Source organism: Ranitomeya variabilis, chromosome 2 (assembly GCF_051348905.1).
Source record: "Ranitomeya variabilis isolate aRanVar5 chromosome 2, aRanVar5.hap1, whole genome shotgun sequence".
Classification (NCBI taxonomy): domain Eukaryota; kingdom Metazoa; phylum Chordata; class Amphibia; order Anura; family Dendrobatidae; genus Ranitomeya; species Ranitomeya variabilis.
In genome coordinates this window covers 822733287-822747823 of record NC_135233.1, presented here as the reverse complement: position 1 = coordinate 822747823, position 14537 = coordinate 822733287, and the positions used below count along the sequence as shown (strand labels likewise).

Here is a 14537-nt window from a genome sequence, read left to right as displayed (position 1 = left end):
AGAGTCTTAAAGTAATTTCTGGATGGTGTTTTGATAGGGTTTTCTGCTGACCATGAAAGTGCCCTTTCTGTCTTCATGCTATCTAGTAAGCGGACCTCGATTTTGCTAAACCTATTTTCATACTACGTTTGTCATTTCATCTGAAATCACCGCCAATATATGTGGGGGCCTCTGTCTGCCTTTTGGGAAAATTTCTCTAGAGGTGAGCCAGGACTGTCTTTTCCTCTGCTAGGATTAGGTAGTTCTCCGGCTGGCGCTGGGCATCTAGGGATAAAAAACGTAGGCATGCTACCCGGCCACTTCTAGTTGTGCGGCAGGTTTAGTTCATGGTCAGTATAGTTTCCATCTTCCAAGAGCTAGTTTCATATATGCTGGGCTATGTTCTCTCGCCATTGAGAATCATGACACATTCCCCAGTGATTCTCAGCCTGGACCATCATATCTTGGCATCATCCAGGTCGAAAACTGTTTACCCCCAGACATTGATTACGGCATGGGACAGAAGGATGGACAGGTGAGGGATATGGTTATTTTTTATTTTTGTTTTATTACAGGAGATGACGGCTTTGGTGGAATGGGCATTAGGTGAGTATAACTGTGTTTGTTATTTTTAAATAAATGAAAAAGTGTGTTTTGTTTTCTTTCTAATAAAGGACTTTACACTTGCTGTTTCTTTATTTACAATACAACTATAGGATTTTTAATGGATAGGTGTCTTATAGACGCGTCTCCATTACTAAGTCGTGGGCTTGATGTCACCTGACAATATAAAGGTGACTTCAATCCCTCAAATATGAACCCCACTTGCCACCACTACAGGGCAAGAGGAAAAGCCTGGTAAAGTGCCAGAATTGGCACATTTAAAGATACACATTTTCCGAGCAGCTCCTATTTTTTGGCTGGTGGGGGCCAATATCCATGGCCCCTTACCAGTCTGTGAATACCAGCCCCCAGCTGCCTGCTTTAGCAAGGTTGGTTGTCAAAAATGGCTGTTTTTTAAAAATTATTTATTTATATAATTAAAAACATTGGAGTGGTGACCCTTCTAATTTTGATAACCAGCCTTACTGAGGCTAACAGCTGAGGGTTGCAGCCCCCAGCTTTGAATTTTGCCTGGCTGGTTATCAAAAATACAGGGAAGCAGAAAATTGATTTTTTAATTGTTTATTTGCAGAGCCTCCTGCTCTCACTGTTATTAGCAGCAGCAGGCATCGGCTGACGGGAGCAGTAGTCTCATCAGCTGACACCAGGACCAGAAGTAAACTTTATACCTCCCATCACAGCTGCATGCTCACGCTGTCTTTTGAAAGAGTGGGAACTGTGGCTGTCTGACCGATGGTGATGATTTTACTGTTGATCAAAAGTGGTGTTTGCCGTGCTGTCATGCACATGACAGTGTGGCAAATACTGGATGTTCGGGCACCTCATTCAAGTGAATGGGGTTCGGGTACTGCTCTGGTACCCAAACCTAAACTTTTTGTAACTGTTCAGCCCAACCGGCCAGACTCGAACATCTAGGTGTCCAGTCATCTCTATAAATAATCTTTGCATTTTATCATGTGGGTCTTCAGATGTGTCATTATTAGTTGTGTGTGTTTTTTCTTCAATATTAAATCATTTTGAAAGGGAAAATTGTTTCATTTAAAAGACTTCAGATTCAATACTCTCAGTTTTTCATAGTAATGCAACAATAGTGATCTTTCTGTGAATGCTTAAAACTTTCCAAAAGACCTTATGCAAAGATAAGCATCTTTACCTTTGATCAGTGGAACATGTATACTTTACATTCATATTACTTTATAGTATAATGTCTAGCTTACATTAGTATTTATAGTATAATGTATAGCTTACATTATTAATTTTACATCAGATTTAATCATGACTATAATGATTGTAATATGCATCTTTGTTGTGCTTTATATTCAAGAATACTAGTGCTGTTACATTCTTAATGCTGAAATGAGAGTTACTTTTACAGATACATGAGCTCATATTATATTCTGGATGAGAAAACTGCAAGTTGATACTTTATGACAGTTAGTTTTGTCTACTTTTAATGTTCTTTTTCTATAAATATTAATGCACTTAATATCCATTGTACTTCTCCTGCAGATTGGTTTCACATGAATGTTATCCCTATGAAATGGATGATAATACTAATGCACACAATAAATGCAACATCTCAAGCTTTACTGATGAACATGGGAAAACTCATGCAACAGAGCAATGTCCAAATCAGTTAGAAGATTCCAACTATTTGTACCAGTGCAGCCCCCCTTATAGAGTACCTTCAAATGTAAGTAATTTATATTAGACAAGTTAAGAGGATGCAGCGTTTCAATTACTAGTTTGTCATGGTCTGTTAATTTGCATCCTGAGAACTTCATTTTAAACAGATTTAGGTCCCCAATAAATGTTATTTGCTCAGTTGTATAGTGCATGCTCTAGTGCTTATACTGTAGTACAAAAAATATGGTTCTAAGGCATTTGTCACATGTAACCTACCCAATTACTTAATGATCAGCGGATAGCATCAGATACACTTCATAATTTGTTATGAAATGGTGAGTGGGACAATTATTTTTCTACATTTGTCTTGTGTTTACTACACCAGACAAATCAGCATTGATGAAAGTTCCTTTTTAAAAGGAGTATGTCAGCAAGTTTTTTGCTATGTAATTTGAGAGCAGCATAATGTGGTGAAAGAAAGCCTGATTCCAATGATGAATCACTTATTGTTAGGGTTGGGTGAATGCACCGAGTATACCGAGTATATATACACTCACTGGCCACTTTATTAGGTACACCTGTCCAACTTCTTGTTAACACTTAATTTCTAATCAGCCAATCACATGGCGGCAACTCAGTGCATTTAGGCATGTAGACATGGTCAAGACAATCTCCTGCAGTTCAAACCGAGCATCAGTATGGGGAAGAAAGGTGATTTGAGTGCCTTTGAACGTGGCATGGTTGTTGGTGCCAGAAGGGCTGGTCTGAGTATTTCAGAAACTGCTGATCTACTGGGATTTTCACGCACAACCATCTCTAGGGTTTACAGAGAATGGTCCGAAAAAGAAAAAAAATCCAGTGAGCGGCAGTTCTGTGGGCGGAAATGCCTTGTTGATGCCAGAGGTCAGAGGAGAATGGGCAGACTGGTTCGAGCTGATAGAAAGGCAACAGTGACTCAAATCGCCACCCGTTACAACCAAGGTAGGCCTAAGAGCATCTCTGAACGCACAGTGCGTCGAACTTTGAGGCAGATGGGCTACAGCAGCAGAAGACCACACCGGGTACCACTCCTTTCAGCTAAGAACAGGAAACTGAGGCTACAATTTGCACAAGCTCATCGAAATTGGACAGTAGAAGATTGGAAAAACGTTGCTTGGTCTGATGAGTCTCGATTTCTGCTGCGACATTCGGATGGTAGGGTCAGAATTTGGCGTAAACAACATGAAATCTTTGGGATGTGGTGGAACGGGAGATTCGCATCAGGGATGTGCAGCCGACAAATCTGCGGCAACTGTGTGATGCCATCATGTCAGTATGGACCAAAATCTCTGAGGAATGCTTCCAGCACCTTGTTGAATCTATGCCACGAAGAATTGAGGCAGTTCTGAAGGCAAAAGGGGTCCAACCCGTTACTAGCATGGTGTACCTAATAAAGTGGCCAGTGAGTGTATATGTATTATTAGGTGCGTTTGCAACCCGGGGTCCACCGTGCAGGAGAGGAACCTACTGCTGGCAAATGGCAGTGCTATATGGTAGTATAAGCGAAATCTGTTCACTCCACAGAGTTGCTAGGAACAAGATGCTGTGCCATGTTAACCTCACAGAGGTACACACCTACCAACCAGCACAAACTGTGATCATGCAGTCAGAGAAAACAGACAAACAACTTCTCACCGGAGGTGCCAGTATTCTAGCTGCTTATTTCAGCCAAGGCCCTGAATACACTCATACAAACTCCTCACCGGAGGTGCCGGTATTCAAGGGGCTTATTTGATCCAAACCCTAACCGCATCCAGACATGACCACACTGGCGCTAAGCTCACAGACATTGGTTTGATACTAACGCCATGCAAACCTTTTATAGCTGCAGCAACTTCAGGACCTTCCTAGAGGACCAATGGGAGCTGCTACAGTACCTGAGCAAACTCAGGACCTTCCTAGAGGACCAATGGGAGCTGCTGCAGTATCTGAGCATGTGACCCCTGACCTCCAATGAGAGGTCTTACCCTGGGCATGCTCAGAAAGGGAAAAGCAGGACTTAGTCCCAAAGACATCTGCTCACTGCTGACCAGTACTGGCTACAAAGGCAGAGCCTGAAAGAACAGTAGTAACCAGTTGCCCAGTATCAGCTTGAACCAGACGCTGGGACCGACGTCTCTGCTGAGCAGGCTCCACTGCGGCTGGAGAAGAATGGAAGACCGCAGCGGAGGTGGTTCGAGATTCCCCCTGTGCATAGGCAGGAACTCGACACCTAACACTTATTGGGCTGCTTTGCGCAGTTATGATGGAATACCTGTTTTATTTGTTGAAAATAAATAAGAACAAATCCCACCTTAAAAGTTGTGATACATCAACAAACTGTGAAACAAAATTATATTTTATTAGGATCAGGTGATAACAAATAGAATAACAAACTAATGTCTACCCCTCATACATACTTATAGCTGACCCATGGATAAGGCGGCATGCAAGTGCTCTTTGGTATCCGGGACCTTCTTTGCAGAGGTTTCCCATGCGCGGTTGTCATGGTTGTTCCTGGATGCCTGTGCCCATCATGCATCACACCATGCCTGCTCCATAATCATTGGACAGCACCGACACACTGTCAACTGTTGATTGGCTCATATCGCTTCATATACCATCATCCTTCCTTGATGACTCCACACCCTGATGAAGGCAATAGCAAAAACGTGAGTCGGGGTGGGCCCCAATCGGAAGAAGGAGCACGTGAATTTACCAATCTTATTATTTTTTTAGTTATTTATCTCCTACGATGGCAATATTGGCCCATATATTACAGACATTCTGCAGGAAAGGTGTTTTCTCGAGTATGTTATTAGGGTATGTGCACACGTTACAGAAAGGTGTGATTGTTCTGCACTGATTTTGGTAAATCCGCAAGAATTCCGCACTGCGGATTTACTGCAGAATCACCGCAGATTTACCGCATTTTTTTTCGGATTCCACCTGCGGATTCCTATTATGGAGCAGGTGTAAACCGCTGCGGAATCCGCACAAAGAATTGACATGTTGCGGAATAAACACAGCGTTTCCGCACATTTTTTTCCGCAGCATGTGCAATGCGGATTTTGTTTTCCATAGGTTTACATGGTACTGTAAACTCATGGAAAACTGCTGTGTATCCGCAGCAGCCAATCCGCTGTGGATCCGCAGCAAAATCTGCAGTGTGTGCACATACCCTTAATGTTCATGATTACAATTTTGTTCTCTATATTGGCAATTTATATGCATATGGATTTTACATGTACTAAAGACTATGGACTATCTAATAGGACTATGCATTTTTTCTGTACTAGCTCTTTACCTATAAATATTGTCTTAATAAGTGTTGGCGTGAACTTGTGTATCTTCTTACTTGATCTTGACTTTACCACTTCCCCTCTTGACATTAGTCAATAACTTTCTTGGTCTACATCCCTTATTTTTATTAATATATTTTTATTAACATTAAGAAATAATATTATTATATTTCTAGTTTTTATGACATTGGTTTGTTATTCTATTTGTTATCACCTGATCCTTATAAAATATACTTTTATTAAACCATTTTTTGATGTATTGGGACTTGTATGGTCGGATTTGTTCTTATTTTTTATCTCCTGGTTATTCACCAACTGTCCTATTCTAGAAACATAGGGTCTGGTCTTTTTTTTTGAGGATGCTGTATTCATTATACAGTTATATTACTAACTTACTTTATATGTTGATCTCACAGACCAATCTTTCCCTGTTAATCTCCTGCTAAATTTTTTTTGATTGCATTGAAACTACGACAAACAGTCCAATAATTGACACATCCCTGTAATCAGGCTCACTTGCCCTATATTATGCTGCACTCAGATTAAATTGGATTAGATAGGAAAATCCTATTGACAGATTTCTTTTAATGTGCATACTTTTGATTGCTATAAAAACTGAGTAAAGAAACCATGCTGACCAGAAAACCAGGTATGTTTACATATTATTTTCCTCCTTCTAAAGGTTATATTTAGCAATACCGAGTGCAAAATAACAATGAACAATTTATCAATGATACATTACTAATGTGATTTAACATGTCAATAGTACTACTAAACCACTATGCAATACATAATATTGACCTCTACATTATGATAATGAAAATGTTTGAGCATTTAATAACAATGAAATTACTGTCTACTGTTCAGTACTGATCCTAATCATGGTTAATGACTTTATAAGGATCGAAGCCTGACAGATTGTTTTAAAGGGACACTATGAATAGAATAAAGTAAAGAAAAAAAACATTATAAATAAATTGCTAAATACCTTTAAGTACCAAAATGCCCCATTTTTGCTTTAAGAGGTAGTACATTAAAGGGAATTTGTCATGTGAAATAATGCTATTGACTTGCAGATATGGGGTTATTCTGAAGGTTAATAGTGTCATGAACCTGCCTGACACCTGAACTTAAGCCCCTGTGGCAGGGAGGAAATTAATTTTATTCCTCCCAGTAGCATTCCACATTCAATCACAAAGGCGGCACAGGTGCGATTTCAGTCACTGCTATATGTATAGAAAACAGCAGCTGTAACAACGCCCCTGGCACTGACTGATAGCTGCCTCAACATTAGGGCCTGCTGTCAGTCAGTGACAGGGGAGCGGTTACAGCCTCCACCCTCTATAGAAAGAGTGGTGACTAAACCAAGCTTGTGCCACCCCAGTGATTGCGGTGCAAAAACTTGGCACTCAATATGCAGGTGTTTCTCACAAAATTAGAATATCATCAAACAGTTAATTTATTTCAGTTCTTCAATACAAAAAGTGAAACTCATATGTTATATAGAGTCATTAAAAAAGAGTGATCTATTTCAAGTGTTTATTTCTGTTAATGTTGATGATTATGGCTTACAGCCAATGAAAACCCAAAAGTCATTATCTCAGTAAATTAGAATAATTAACAAAAAACACTTGCAAAGGCTTCCTAAGTGTTTTAAAAGGTCCCTTGACCAGTTTCAGTAGGCTCCTCAATTATGGGGAAGGCTGCTGACCTGGCAGATGTCCTGAAGGCAGTCACACACTTCACAAGGAGGGTAAGCCACAAAAGGTCATTGCTAAAGAAGCTGGCTGTTCACAGAGTGCTGTATCCAGGCATATTAATGGAAAGTTGAGTGGAAGAAAAAAGTGTGGTAGAAAAAGGTACACAAGCAACCAGGATAACAGCAGCCTTGAAAGAATGAAGAAAAGGCCAGTGAAAAATGTGGGGGAGATTCACAAGGAGTGGACCACTGCTGGAGTCATTGCGTCAAGAGCCACCACACACAGACGTATCCAGGACATGGGCTACAAGTGTTGTCTTCCTTGTGTCCAGTCACTCATGACCAATAAACAACGCCAGAAGCGTCTTACCTGGGCCAAGGAGAAAAAGAACTGGAGTGTTGCTCAGTGGTCCAAGGTGTTGTTTTCAGATGGAAGTAAATGTTGCTTTTCATTTGGAAATCAAGGTCCTAGAGTCTGGAGGAAGAGTGGAGAGGCACACAGTCCAAGCTGCTTGAGTTCTAATGTGAAGTTTCCACAATCAGTGATGGTTTGGGGAGCCATGTTAACTGCTGGTGTGGATCCACTGTGTTTTATCAAGACTAAAGTCAGTGCAGCCATCTACCAGGAAATTTTAGTGCACTTCATGCTTCCTTCTGCTGACAAGCTTTTTGGAGATGGAAATGTCATTCCCCAGCAGGACTTGGCACCTGTCCACACTGCCAAAAGTACCAATACCTGGTTTAAAAACAACAGTATCACTGTGCTTGACCTCATAGAAAATCTGTTGGGTATTGTCAAGAGGAAGATGAGAGACACGAGATCAGATCCAACAATGCAGATGAGCTGAAGGCTGCTATCAAAGCAACTTGGGCTTCCATGACACCTCTGCAGTGCCACAGGCTGATCGCCTCCCTGCCATGCAACATTGATGCAGTAATTGATGCAAAAGACGCACAAACTATCATTGAGTGCATTTACTGAACAAACATTTCAGTAGGCCAACATTTCGGATTTTAAAACCATTTTTCCAGCTGGTGTTATAAAGTATTCTAATTTACTGTGATAATGACTTTTTGGTTTTCATTGTCTGTAAGCCATAATCATCAACATTAACACAAATAAGCACTTGAAATAGATCACTCTGTTTGTAATGACTCTATATAAATACGAGTTTCACTTTTTTTTAATTGAAGAACTGAAATAAATTAACTTTTTGATGATATTCTAATTTTGTGAGAAGCAACTGTAGATGCAAATTTAAAGATAATTTAATATGCAATCCAAAAATGGTTTTGCAAAAGTTTGGGTCTATACTAGACCTTCCTCAGTGTACTGCATAGAGACAAAAATATATTTACATATTTACAAGAAGACAGACATTGACATAAATGTATGCATAGTCATTATAAATTATTTTCATCATAGGTGCAGAGAAAAGCATTTAGGCATCTTATATTCTCAATCTTATATGCATGTAGAAGAAAGGAGAGAAGGGCATCTTAGAACAGAGATGTGGTAGTGAGAGGATGCCAGAGAAGTGAGATATTAATCAAGGTAATGTATAACATACCGGATTGCATTAAGCACTAATGCCGTGGTTTATCTCAACATATCTATCCCGGTATATTTGATTCCCGAATGCTACTAGGAGGAATAAGTAGCTGGCGTCTAAGTGCAGGCTCTGGGCAGGTTCAGAATGTTATTAACCTGCAGACTACCCCAATATCTGCAAGATAAAAGTGTTTTTTTCACATTACAGTTTCCCTTTAATATGGCCAACATCTTTTTACATGGACCGAAAGCTAAAATGACAGGAGCCTACTATGAGCATGTGCAGCACAAAACTCCCTGGAGATAACTTAAATTACAGTACAAGCTGTCTAGTTCTCTCAAGCTCACAACAGCGGCTCATCATTCAGAAGCTCAGGGTGGACAGCAGTGTGAGCAGCCTCTTCTTACTTCACCCTGATTTTCCACCATGTTACATAAATGTGGACTGCAGTGTAAGCAGCCTCTTCTTACTTCACCCTGATTATCTACCATGTTACATCTGAGTGGACAGCAGTGTGAGAAGCCTCTTCTTACTTAACTGTGATGATCTACCATGTTACATCTGAGTGGACAGCAGTGTGAGCAGCCTCTTCTTACTTCACCCTGATTATCTACCATGTTACATCTGAGTGGACTGCAGTGTGAGCAGCCTCTTCTTACTTCACCCTGATTATCTACCATGTTACATCTGAGTGGACAGCAGTGTGAGCAGCCTCTTCTTACTTCACCCTGATTATCTACCATGTTACATCTGAGTGGACAGCAGTGTGAGCAGCCTTTTCTTACTTCACCCTGATTATCTACCATGTTACATCTGAGTGGACAGCAGTGTGAGCAGCCTCTTCTTATTTCACTATGATTATCTACCATGATAAATCTGAGTGGACAGCAGCATAATCAACTTTTTCTTATCTCAGCAAGTCTACTATCTCTGGTATTAGATCAGAATATCCACTGTTAGCACAAATTTCTACACATAAAGAGAGGAGGATGGAGCTTCTTACTGCATATGCTCACAGTCACCTGTCCTATTAACATTATAGATAGATTTCTGGCAATGTAATAAGATGACAGACATTTTCCTCTACTACGTTGGTTACCTTCCTAGGCAAAATAAGTATGATTTGCTAATTAACCTCTTCATGACCAGAGGTAATTCCGTTTTTGCATTTTCATTTTTTGCTCCCCTTCTTCCCAGAGCCATAACTTTTTTGTTTTTTCATCAAAATGGCCATTTGAGGGCTTGTTTTTTTGTGGGACAACTTGTACTTTTGAACAACTCCATTGATTTTAACATATCATATACTGGAAAACATGAAAAAAATTCCAAGTGCGGTAAAATTGCAAAAAAGTGCAATTCCACAGTTGTTTTTTACCATGTTCACTAAATGCTAAAACTGTCCTGCCATTATGATTTTCCGGGTCATTATGAGTTCATACACACCAAACATGTCTTGATTCATTTTTATTTAAAGCGAACCTGTCACCTCCAAAACCGATGGTGAGGTAAGCTCACCGGCATCAGGGGCTTATCTACAGCATTCTGTAATGCTGTAGATAAGCCGCCAATGTTACCTGAAAGAGGAGAAAAAGATGTTAGATTATACTCACCCAGTGGCGGTCCCGCTCAGATGGGCATCTCAGGTGCGTTACAGCGCCTCCCATCTTCATTTCATGACGTCCTCTTCTGGTCTTCATGTCGCTGCTCCGGCGCAGGCGTACTTTGTCTGCCCTGTTGAGGGCAGAGCAAAGTACTGCAGTGTGCAGGCGCCGGTAAGGTCAGAGAGGCTCGGCGCCTGCGCACTGCAGTACTTTGCTCTGCCCTCAACAGGGCAGACAAAGTACGCCTGCGCCGAAGCTACGGCATGTAGAGCAGAAGAGGACGTCATGGAATGAAGATAGGAGGCACCGGAGCCTTTAAGTGGTGGAAAAAAATCCAAACTTCGGTAAAATATAAATGGAGCCTTTTTCTGAGACCTGCAGCGTCTCTATTTTTTGTGATCTGGGGCTGGGTAAGGGCTTATTTTTTGTGTGCCAATCTGATGTTTCTATTGTTACCATTTTGGTGTAGATATAATCTTTTGATCACCTGTTATTGCATTTTATTGCAATGTAGCGGCGACCAAAAAAAAAATTCTGATGTTTTGAATTTTTTTCCCATTACGCCGTTTAGCGATCGGGTTAATTCTTTTTTTATATTGATAGATCTGGTGATTCTGAAAGCAGCGATACCAAATATGTGTATGTTGGTTTTTTTTACTGCTCTATTTTGAATGGAGTGAAAGGGGGGTGATTTGAACTTTTATATTTTTTTTACATTATTAATATGTTTAAAAACTTTTTTTTAGTTTTTGCATGCTCCAATAGTCTCCATGTTAGGCCGGGATCACACATACGCGAGATATGGCCAAGTATCGCAGGTGAAAACCCAGCTCTGGCGCCGGCACTCCAGGGCAGAGCGTGCAGCCGCACAGCAATACATGGAGCTGCACGCTCTGCTCAGGAGTGCCGGCGCCAAAGCTGGGTTTTCACCTGCCAGACTCGGCCGTATCTCGCGTATGTGTGATCCTAGCCTGAGACTAGAAGCTGCAGTACTCTGATTCCTCTGCTACACACAGGTGAAGCTCACTTGCTATGAGCACCATCCATAGGGTGGAGCTCATAGCAATCTAGTCATTACAACAAAGAGGTCTGTTGGAGACCTTTGGTTGTCATGCCAACCCATCGGTGACCCGTGATCATGTGACGGATCTCCGATGGGCGGGATTTACTATGCGCGAGTTAAATGTCACTGTCAGAGATTCAAGCAGCATTTAACTAGTTATCAGATGCGGGTCAATCACAATTCCAACCACTGCTGTTATGGGCAAATGCCAGCTTTACAGATCAGCTGTCATGAGCCCGGAAAGGTGCGGGCTTCAGCTCTGAGGGGTAGTCTGACATCGGCGTACTATTAAGGTGTTAAAGGTATTTAGGAATTTATTTATAATGAATTTTCATTTTTTATTTTTTATATTCCTAATGAAAATTGCTACATTTGTAGAGAATCACTTTAATATATTGTATATATTTAATACATTATAGCACTGAATTCAAATAAAACTTAGGTTTACTATAATAAGGACAGCTATATTATTACTTCTTCACAGATTTCTATTTTTATATAGGAAAGAGAGATCATGATGGAAATAATGGAAAATGGTCCAGTGCAAGGTAAAGTGACCAAATATGGTTTATTTATTATATTCTATATAATAGGTAATATTTCATTTCTATCTCTCTATGACCTCTGTATAGCTGTCATATTCTCAAGCAGTCATTGTTAACACCTTTGTACACCCTTCATTAAAGTATGACATGGTCAAGGTATAAATGTCTGGAGAGGGCTCCAGAGCTGTGCCCATTCCATATAGAGTAAATTCCGGCTTGTAATACATAGTCAACATCTGCCTGTAGAGATTGACACTAGAAGCGATCCCTGCTATATAATAGTGACTGACTGCAACATTATAAATAGCTATGCAATCACAGGGAACCTCATCACTGCCATGGTAGTACTCCCCTGAAGCTCAACTATAGACTGAACTTCAAAGGAGACAGTGATTTTTGTAATATTGTGAAATGCTCTGGGATTGCAGTATATAGTGTAAGTGATCAAATTGTCACTGGTTCCAGTCTATTGAGACTAAATAATAAAATGAAAAAAAATTATGTTTTAAAAATTATTTTTTTAAAATCTGCAGTTAAATTACTCCTTGTTACATGTTTTAAATAATGAAATAATAATAGTATTAATAAGCATAACTCATCTAAATATGCAATTAATTTAAACATATGTGGAATGTTAGAACTCCCCCCAAAAATGAATACAATAAATCAACAGATTTGCAATGTTTCAGTCACTATAGTTAAACTAAAAATGCAAAAAAGTTAACAATATGTCATTAGTGTTGAGCATTCCGATACCGCAAGTATCGGGTATCGGCCGATACTTGCGGGTATCGGAATTCCGATACCGAGATCCGATACTTTTGTGGTATCGGGTATCGGTATCGAAACAACATTAATGTGTAAAAGAAAGAATTAAAATAAAAAATATTGCTATACTCACCTCTCTGACGCAGCCTGGACCTCACCGAGGGAACCGGCAGCGTTGTTTGCTTAAAATGCGCGCTTTTCCTTCCTTCCGTGACGTCACGGCTTCTGATTGGTCGCGTGCCGCCCATGTGGCCGCGACGCGACCAATCACAGCAAGCCGTGACGTAATTTTCAGGTCCTTCTAGGCATTCAGTATTTTAAAATTACGTTCCGGCTTTGTGATTGGTCGCGTCGCGGTCACATGGGCGACGCGACCAATCACAAGCCGTGACGTCACGGGAGGCAGGAGACGCGCGCATTTTAAAATGCGCGCGTGTCCAGCCTCCCGTGACGTCACGGCTTGTGATTGGTCGCGTCGCCCATGTGACCGCGACGCGACCAATCACAAGCCAGAACGTAATTTTAAAATCCTGAAGGACCTGAAATTACGTCACGGCTTGCTGTGATTGGTTGCGTCGCGGCCACATGGGCGACGCGACCAATCACAAGCCGTGACGTCACGGGAGGCAGGAGACGCGCGCATTTTAAAATGCGCGCGTGTCCAGCCTCCCGTGACGTCACGGCTTATGATTGGTCGCGTCGCCCATGTGGCCGCGACGCAACCAATCACAGCAAGCCGTGACGTAATTTCAGGTCCTTCAGGATTTTAAAATTACGTTCTGGCTTGTGATTGGTCGCGTCGCGGTCACATGGGCGACGCGACCAATCACAAGCCGTGACGTCACGGGAGGCTGGACACGCGCGCATTTTAAAATGCGCGCGTCTCCTGCCTCCCGTGACGTCACGGCTTGTGATTGGTCGCGTCGCCCATGTGACCGCGACGCGACCAATCACAAAGCCGGAACGTAATTTTAAAATACTGAGTGCCTAGAAGGACCTGAAAATTACGTCACGGCTTGCTGTGATTGGTCGCGTCGCGGCCACATGGGCGGCACGCGACCAATCAGAAGCCATGACGTCACGGAAGGAAGGAAAAGCGCGCATTTTAAGCAAACAACGCTGCCGGTTCCCTCGGTGAGGTGAGTATAGCAATATTTTTTATTTTAATTCTTTATTTTACACATTAATATGGTTCCCAGGGCCTGAAGGAGAGTTTCCTCTCCTTCAGACCCTGGGAACCATCAGGGATACCGTCCGATACTTGAGTCCCATTGACTTGTATTGGTATCGGGTATCGGTATCGGATTAGATCCGATACTTTGCCGGTATCGGCCGATACTTTCCGATACCGATACTTTCAAGTATCGGACGGTATCGCTCAACACTATATGTCATATGTACCCCAAAATCGTATCAAAGAAAACTAAAGCTCATTAGAAAAAAAAACAAGCACTCACACAGCTCCATTGACAGAAAAAAAAAGTTATGGACCCAGAGCCCTTACATTTGTTGGTGATCAGTATTTTTAGGCTGCACAAGCCATACTTTGCAGCATTTACTAGTTTACCAACATAACTTACTCCTAATCTCCCTATTTAAATGATCTAAAGGCAAGTGCACTTGACCAATAGGGAACCAAGTATCATAAAGTTAGAACTGATGAGACCATGGTAGAAAACGTGTGTAGAGTTTTTAATCCCTTAAGGAAAATAATTCCAACTTCCAATTGTCATCAGTTTCTTATAAATCATAATAATAT

General features: G+C 41.2%; 1 protein-coding gene across 2 annotated transcripts in view; it reads left to right on the top strand.

The window, feature by feature from the left end:
• The window catches only part of TINAG (tubulointerstitial nephritis antigen), a 284737-nt gene that overhangs the window by 148697 nt on the left and 121503 nt on the right, over positions 1-14537 (top strand). For both annotated transcript variants that reach the window (XM_077290017.1, XM_077290016.1), the window contains exons 7-8: positions 2113-2296; positions 11968-12013. In XM_077290017.1, the coding sequence (XP_077146132.1) occupies positions 2113-2296; positions 11968-12013 (230 nt within the window). The remainder of the gene's footprint in view (positions 1-2112; positions 2297-11967; positions 12014-14537) is intronic.